General features: G+C 39.9%; 1 protein-coding gene across 1 annotated transcript; it reads left to right on the plus strand.

Annotated features, from left to right (window-relative positions):
* Positions 1–880: 880 nt before the first annotated feature.
* On the plus strand, positions 881–2,546 carry LOC102430141 (tubulin alpha-1A chain-like). Its single transcript, XM_006099310.3, has one exon. It carries the CDS (start codon positions 968–970, stop codon positions 2,321–2,323), a length of 1,356 nt encoding a protein of 451 aa, XP_006099372.1. The 5' UTR covers positions 881–967; the 3' UTR covers positions 2,324–2,546.
* The last annotated feature ends 6,489 nt before the right edge of the window (positions 2,547–9,035 follow it).

The following is a 9,035-nucleotide window of genomic DNA, read 5'->3' on the forward strand; positions in this document are numbered from 1 at the left end:
GATACAGATGGAATTTTTTCTACTATTTCTAACATTGTTTCACTTCAACTCTACCCATTACTGAGCTATGTATGGGTAATGCTGAAATTCTCCACCCAGAATAAAGGGATTCTCCCTCACCCGGCATGCCAGCTCACACTTTCCTTTGTCATCATAGCTTTCTTTGATGCAAGTGAAGCCAATGACTCAGAATTCTGGGCCCACGTCACCCGGGATGTGGCGGCGATAAATACAAATGAGCAAGCCCTGCAGACAGGGAAATCTGCTAAAGGGCTGATTCATACAGGAGGAGCCATCTGTCTCCAAACCTTTCTGACTCTAGGCCTGCTGCTAGCAGACAGAGAGTAAGGTCACAAGGCCCCAGGGCCAAGCTGAGCAAGGCCGCTATAAGGATGCAGAATTCACCAAGATCTCCATAATAGGTCTCAGACTAGTCCTCAAGAATTAAAATGGCCAAATACACACCTTGGAAGAGAACCTAGTTGCAGACCAGGGGGAAGAGAAGGGGAGTGGAGAGTTGTTGTTGCACGTGGACGGAGTTTCAGTTAGGAAAGATGAAGAAGTTCTGGAGGTGGGTGGTGGTGATGGTTTCACCACAGTGTGAATGAACTTGATGCCACTGACTCAGCTGTACACTCAAAAATGGTTAAAATGGTAAATTTTATGTCATGAATATTGTACCAAAATAAAAATATTTACAGAAAGAGTTTTGGCAGGAAACCATTTTAAAATAAGAAATTAGAAGGTGGTCAGGCAATCTAGTTCGGATTTTTAAGAAGTCAAGGCTCTGCAATCAGACTTTTAGTTTCGAGCCAATGCTTCTAATCTCTATCTCTTCTTAGCTCTGTAACATTAGGCAGTTTAGAGGTTCTCTTACATCGACCACCTAAGAGTCGCGCTGTAAGAAGCAACAACAACCTCTCCTCTTCCTCTCCGCCATCCGCTCGGCAGCCTCAAAGCAACAACCATGCGTGAGTGCATCTCCATCTATGTTGGCCAGGCTGGTGTCCAGATCGGCAATGCCTGCTGGGAGCTCTACTGCCTGGAACACGGCATCCAGCCCGATGGCCAGATGCCAAGTGACAAGACCATTGGCGGGGGAGATGACTCCTTCAACACCTTCTTCAATGAGATGGGTGCTGGCAAGCATGTGCCCAGGGCAGTGTTTGTAGACCTGGAACCCACAGTCATTGATGAAGTTCGCACTGGTACCTACCGCCAGCTCTTCCACCCTGAGCAGCTGATCACAGGCAAGGAAGATGCTGCCAATAACTATGCCCGTGGACACTACACCATTGGCAAGGAGATCATTGACCTGGTCCTGGACCGAATTCGGAAACTGGCTGACCAGTGCACAGGCCTTCAGGGCTTCTTGGTTTTCCACAGCTTTGGTGGGGGAACTGGTTCTGGGTTCACCTCCCTGCTGATGGAACGTCTCTCCGTCGATTATGGCAAGAAGTCCAAGCTGGAGTTCTCCATTTACCCAGCCCCCCAGGTCTCCACAGCTGTAGTTGAGCCCTACAACTCCATCCTCACCACTCACACCACCCTGGAGCACTCTGATTGTGCCTTCATGGTTGACAACGAGGCCATCTATGACATCTGTCGTAGAAACCTCGATATTGAGCGCCCAACCTACACTAACTTGAATAGGTTGATAGGTCAAATTGTGTCCTCCATCACTGCATCCCTCAGGTTTGATGGAGCCCTGAATGTTGATCTGACTGAATTCCAGACCAACCTGGTGCCCTATCCCCGTATCCACTTCCCTCTGGCCACATATGCCCCTGTCATCTCTGCTGAGAAAGCCTACCATGAGCAGCTTTCTGTAGCAGAAATCACCAATGTGTGCTTTGAGCCAGCCAACCAGATGGTGAAATGTGACCCTCGCCATGGTAAATACATGGCTTGCTGCCTGTTGTACCGTGGTGACGTGGTCCCCAAAGATGTCAATGCTGCCATTGCTACCATCAAGACCAAGCGTACCATCCAGTTTGTGGACTGGTGCCCCACTGGCTTCAAAGTTGGCATTAACTACCAGCCTCCCACTGTGGTCCCTGGTGGAGACTTGGCCAAAGTACAGCGAGCTGTGTGCATGCTGAGCAACACCACAGCTATTGCTGAGGCCTGGGCTCGCCTGGACCACAAGTTTGACCTGATGTATACCAAGCGTGCCTTTGTCCACTGGTACGTGGGTGAGGGCATGGAGGAAGGAGAGTTTTCTGAGGCCCGTGAGGACATGGCTGCCCTTGAGAAGGATTATGAGGAAGTTGGTGTGGATTCTGTTGAAGGAGAGGGTGAGGAAGAAGGAGAGGAATACTAAATTTAAAATGTCACAACGGTGCTGCTTTTACAGGGAAACTTATTCTGTTTTAAACATTGAAAAGTTCTGGTCTGATCAGTTCATTTGTATGTAGAGCAGTGTACACTCTCATATAAAATTACTGGCGTATGCTTTAAAACACAACGCTTTGTTACAGATCCAAATTGTCAATTTCTCTGATGGGTTTGAATAAAGTATTCCCTGTCTTAAAAAAAAAAAAAAACATTAGGCAGTTTACATAATTGCCTCAAGGCTCAGTTTCCTCATCTGTAATGGGTTAATTATAGTATGAAACTTAAAGAATTAAGGCAAGTAAATGGGATAATCCACTGTGTGACACAAAGTACATGCTCAGAAACTCTGAACTAGTATGTTATTATCATGATTGTGTCATTTTTTTTTGTTGTTGACAACTAAATTCAGACACTACTGATACGGAACATGTGGTGTTCCCCTGGGCAGGGTGTCCCAGATTCTTTGGAGTCAAAGAATGAATCCATGGACAGAAGGCAGTATAGCAAAGGTGGAAATTTATTAAAGAACAGGTACAGACTCCCACGTAGGGAGGGGGAAAGGGTCCCACTGAGTTCCTTTTCCCTATGGCTTATAAAGGCTACAGATCCTGGTGCCTTGATAGCCCCTCTGATTGGTCACTATTCCCTTAGACTGGTTACTATAGTAACTCCTGGGCTCAAAGGTTGAACCTCACATGGGACATGTGAGATTCTCCCCCTTTCTTCCTTCTATTTTCCTATTCCCTTTGGGCTTTCTTCTCCTCCTTCTGGATGAAGGGCTTCCTTCTCTTTATTTTGTAAATATAGACCTTCTGCTGTTCCCAGCTCCCTCATGTACCTGTTGCAGCTTTTCAGCTCCCCTATGGAAATATACCTTCTGCTGCTCTTTGGCCCTGTGCTACTTCCATGGTCCTCTTAATTTCTAAAATTTCCTAAAACCTGTCTTTTTCACCCCAAAAAATTCCTGTTTCAGTACTGCCTAGCACTGACATAAAAGGCTTTGATAAAGCCCCCAAAATGAGAGAAGGCTAAGAGTACACATTTAAATCAACAGGAATTTCTCCCTACCTGATTTGGCTCAGTGGATAAAGCATTGACCTTCTGACTGAAGGATCCCAGGTTTGATTCCTGGTCAAGGGCATGTACCTAGGTTGCAGGCTCAATCCCTGTCCCTGTTCAGGACACATGCAGGAGGCAACCAATTGATGCGTCTCTCTCACATCTGTGTTTCCCTCTCTGTGTCTCTCCCCCTCCCTTCCACTCTCTAAAAATCAATGGAAAAATATCTTCTGTTGAGGATTAAATAAATAAATAAATAAATAAATAAATAAATAAATAAACAAACAAATAAACAAACAGGAAATTTATTCAATACCTGTAATAATGCAATGCTCTCTCTATTAGCAACCGGGAAAATGAGAACAAACCAAAACAAAAAACACAAGAAGTTTACAACTTATTGGGAGATGAAGTGCATACATGTAGCAGTTTCAACAGTGCCAAGCGTGTGACAATACTTGCGCCTTTCACTGGTGTCCCATTGGAGGGAAGGAGTAACACACTACGGTGTTCATGTGCTTTGGTGTCAGCCACACCTTAGGCTCAAATCCCATTTCCACTCCTGCAAGTGACTGAACCTCTCTCAGCCTCAGTTTCCTCGTCAACATAACAGAGATAATAACAGCAACTCCCTCAGAGGGAATGACATTAATGGATGTAAAGAATTTGAGACAGGACCTAGCACAGATTAAGCCTTCAATAAAATTACCTATGTCATCAATAATCCAATGAGGTGAGCACTGCTTATTCCTAGCTTATGGGGAGGGGGGGGGGGGATCCAGAGCTCAAAAAGGTTAAGTGACTCACTCAAATTCAGGCATGGCAAAGCAAAAAACTCAACTCAAATAATCAGATTCCGAATCCAGTGCCCTTTCCACTATGCCACAGCCACCTGTGTGGTGTTGTTGTCTAATGAGTACTGAGAGTAATTCCTGCAGCTGCTGAGAAGGTGGTTAAAGCAATGTCCATAGAGTAATAGAAAGAAACTTCATGTGCGAGGCGAAACATCAGGTAAAGAAAGGTAGGATTCTATTCAATACAATACATAATTGAAGACTTCCCTGACACACACTTCCTTATGGACTTAATAAACCTCATCTCACTCCATCTTTATAACAACCCTTTGAGAAGTGTTATTAACCCATTTTACAGTGGGAAAATAAGCTTGGAGTAGGTTTAAAGACTTGTATAGAATGTCACAAGGTTAATAAGAGGTGAAGTTGGTATTTGAACCCAGTTTGATGTGATTTCAAAATCATTCCCTTCAACCAAGGAGAGGAACTCTCTAAATGTGAGGGGAAAAACATGAGTTTCTTATAAATTGTTGGATGAATGGCAAAGATTGCTCAGAAATAAGTGGAGCAAACTCAGGAGTCCAGGTGGAGAGAGCAGGTTAACAGGAGGGAAATGGGTGTGATAGCTTAGAGATGAGAGGTTTGTTTTGTTCTGCTTAAAAGGGATTTTAACTATCACATTCCTTTTATTCCCATGTGTTTGAGTAGCAATTTTTTTCTTTCTAGGCCCTATTTTTTCCTAAGAATTTTATTTTTATTTTCACTTCTGTGACTAACTCATGCCAGATAATTAATATCCAGGGGGAGCCAGGAAGAGTTCATCTACCTCATCAAAGGAAATGGCTTAATCCAAAAATCAAAATTGAGCCTGACTCACTCCAGAATCAATAATAGTGATGGCCAAAGTCATAACAGTGTCCTTGAAGGTCACTATTCCTAATGCTACCCATTAACAAGACATTGGGATAAAAGTTCAATGATGTTACTAAGAGCCACTCTGAAAATGTGTCTAAATGAAAGGCTATATGGATGTATGAGCTCATCTTTATAAACATAAGGCTTTTGAGAGAAATGAATGGCCTTTGAATATCTTAAATTGTATTTTAATTGAATTATCTAAATGCAATTTATTGTAGAGTACAAGAGATATATTTATTTAAATGGAAATATTTATAGATTTTTACTTTTATTAATAACTTACCTGTGAGTCCTTCAAAGAGCAATCTTTTATCTGGCCAAGATGTTTTAAAGACTATTCTCTGTACTAGTTTTTTCACTTGAGAAGAAAGCTAATTCCCATCTTCTCATCATGATCCTGAGAAATATGGCAGGTTCCCTCCAGTAGCTATGGGGCATTAGACCTCATGAGAATCCAAGAGAGTGGTGAGCACCAGACTCTGGTTTTACTTATTCCCAGCTTTGGTCTCATTCCCCTGTGGTGGATATGAGTTGGAGTTGACTACTGAGGATATGCAAGCTAACAAATTACTTCTCAACTATCCCAGTGGTTAAGTAGCCTGCTCTATGCTGGCACTTAAGAGACTATCCCCTATGTAGAGTACAAGTGACCCAGACACAATTATTAGTGCTGACTAAAGTCAAAGCCTCCTTTCCCACTCATGTAGTTGCCTTTAAAATAATAAAATAGTATTCCCACCTCTGTGTCATGGTTACCTCTTCTGACCAGTAAATAAGAATAATCTACTTCCTGAGAAAGACATCAATTGTAAAGGTTTGAATTGTGGATTCAAAGCTTTCTAATTCTATTTAATGTGATAACCACATTAAATATCTGAGCTTCAGTATTTGTCCTAACCAATCATCAACATCCAAAAATATATGTAAAATATACACATATATGTATGTACAGGGTATAGCAAAAAGTGGGTTTACAGTTGGGAGTATGTGAAACAGAGTTTATCCTTTTATTATTATTTATTAATTATTGTATTATTTTCCATACAAACAACCGTAAACCTACTTTTGCCCCACCTATATATATATGGACCTCAATTGAGAACCAAACTTTCATTAAAACATCTCATTGTTTTCATAATGCATTGGATTTTAGATACTTTGAAGAAATGTACTTTTTAAAAAAAATTAAGCTGTTCTGTTTAAAAGGTGTTTTAAAAGTATGCAAAATTTTAAAAATAAAATCAAGAACACTAATTTGATAATTTACTCATTTGTTGCATGCCTATATGAGCCAAAACTATGCTACATGCTGGGAATATGAGATATAAAATGTGCTGTTCCTATTTTTAAGACTTCCAAGACTAAACACACACACACACACACACACACACACACACACACACACACACACACAAACACACGAACACACACAATTACTAATACACAGGTAAGGTTGAGCTATAACTGAGAACATGGAAGAAGAAGAAGAGTAAACCATAGTAGGTTAGGAAGGTATCTCAGACTTCTCTAGAGTCATCAAAGTATAAAAATGAGAATTTTACCCTAATCAGAGGATGGGCCTGCAAACCAGAGAACATAGTACAATGGCCTTAATGGTGAAGGGAGCCTTGGAAATGTTAGTGCTCGGGCATGAAGAGGTTAACTGATTCTTTCAAGGTTATAAGAGTTAGGAATTTGGAGCATGTAGATGAGATTCATCAAGAAATACAAGCCAGCCCGGCCAGTGTGGCTCAATGCTTGAGCATTGACCTATGAACCAGGTCACAGTTTTCTGGTCAGGGAACATGCCTAGGATGTGGGCTAATCTCCTGTAGGGGGCGCGCTGGTTGATGATTCTCTCTCATCACTGATGTTGCTATCTCTCTATCCCTCTCCCTTCCTCTCTCTGAAATCAATAAAAAACATGAAAAGAAAAAAAAAGAAATACAAGCCAATGCATTTTATTGAATTTACAAGTGCCTTCACTTTGATGAGGATATCTGTTAAAAGGTCTATTTACTACAGAGGAATCAAGGCAAAAGAGAAGTAAGATCTTTTGCAACTAAAAAGATTTTGAATCCAAAATACCATCATAGAAAATCCTAGAAGAAAACATAGTCAGTAAAATCTCAGACATTTCTCATAGCAATTTTTTTTTCTGATATATCTCCTCAGGCAAGGGAAACAAAAGAAGTAAATAAACAAATTGCATACATCAAACTAAAAGTTTTTGCACAGCAAAGGAAGCCATCAACAAAATGAAAAGACAACCCACTGAATAAGAGAATATATTCACTAAATTACATCTGATAAGGTTAATATCCAAAATTTATAAAGAAATTATGCAACTCAACATAAAAAAATAATAATCCAATTAATCTATAATGAGTTGAAGGTCTTGACTGCCCTCACAGAGAAAACTAAAGTTGATGACTAATAATAGTTTATATTTAGCCAAGAAAGTGTATGTAGAACATTGGATTTGCTGCAAGTCAGATGATTCCTAAAACATATTAATCAAAGGTTGGCAATTAGGCTAGCTAATAAAAATATTATTTACTTACATAATTGTGTTCAGTTATAACTTATATTAGATTGTTTTTAAAGAAGTTTATATTATTAGATATACATATAATCAGTTGAATAATGAAGTTTTCCGTCTCCCTTGGCTACCTTTAAAGCAAGTTTGAATTACCAATTCAGGTAGCCAACTGTCAGAAACTATTGTTTCCATGGCGATAGCATTTGAGATGCAGAGATAATATCTAAGATGAACTAAAACAACCTATGAAAGTCTAGGTCAAGGGTACAGAAACGTTATCATGCAAGCCTGAACTTATGGCTTCTCTTGAAGAGATGAATATCCTGACAACGCTAGGTTCACATTTCCAATTGACAACTACTGGCAAGAGCTGAGGAGCGGCTGCCCCTTCTAGATGATATGAGCACTCCACAGTGCACCTCAGTTCTCACAAGCCAAAATTAATATTACTGGCCTAGCCCTGTAAACATTTAAGTTTATGATCCCTGGTATAGCAGCAGATAAAATTCAGAGTTCCAGTAAGCATCTCAGATACTTAAAGTTCTTATTCTTCGGAGAAGAATTTATTTTTATTGCTTTAGAAGAGACTCCATTGCCTTTTTGAAATATTTTCGTTCTTTGAATTGTAACCAGAAATTGGAATGCTGACAGTCTCATTTGTACCAGCAAGCTACCTTGTGCCATCAATTTTACTTTGAGTATACTGTAAAAAGTAGACTGGAGAATCTCTAGACTCTAAAGTCTAATTTCTAATGTCAAATCCATAAATTTCTGTCCTACCTTCTAGCATAATCAAGAAGGAAAGTTTGCAGTGGTTTATTGAAGAAGTGGAAGAATAACTCCTTGGGAATCAATAATAAACATCCGATGTGCCTGCTTACTCACTAAAGCAAGATGTCCCATGATATTTAGTAATTAATTATATGACTTATACATTGTAGGGAAAATTAATGGAGTACATATTTCAAGTAAAATCCATTTAGTAAATGAAAAATGTTTTAGTTCTACACCATTATCTTCAAATTGAGCTAAATGAAAATGTATGCATTGGTAGAGTCAGGAAGAGGAGTAAGAATCACATAGCTAAGTATGGAAGCTGCTAGTCATTGCAATAACATTAGTGACCCCTTTCCATGTCAACTAAAGCTCTTAATGCCTTTAGATTTAGTAAAAGTGATATAATTGGGCAAGAGAAATCCTGGTGTAGGTAGAAGCTTTCAAGATAAAGAACTTCAGATACTCCATCATTTACTTTTCCTAATCCCATTTCAGAAAATAAAACAAAAATCTTTCACAGCAAGTATTGTAGCTTAAATATTAAGAAATAATTCTGTTTCGTTTTCCTCATTTGGAGATGTGCCCACCTCCTGAGCATGTGTTGTAAG

The sequence above is a fragment of the Myotis lucifugus genome, unplaced genomic scaffold, assembly GCF_000147115.1.
Source record: "Myotis lucifugus unplaced genomic scaffold, Myoluc2.0 scaffold_270, whole genome shotgun sequence".
In the NCBI taxonomy this organism is placed as follows: domain Eukaryota; kingdom Metazoa; phylum Chordata; class Mammalia; order Chiroptera; family Vespertilionidae; genus Myotis; species Myotis lucifugus.

Coding starts and splice junctions, on each gene's coding strand:
- LOC102430141 (XM_006099310.3), top strand. CDS start 968: ATGCGTGAGTGCATCTCCATCTATGTTGGCCAGGCTGGTGTCCAGATC.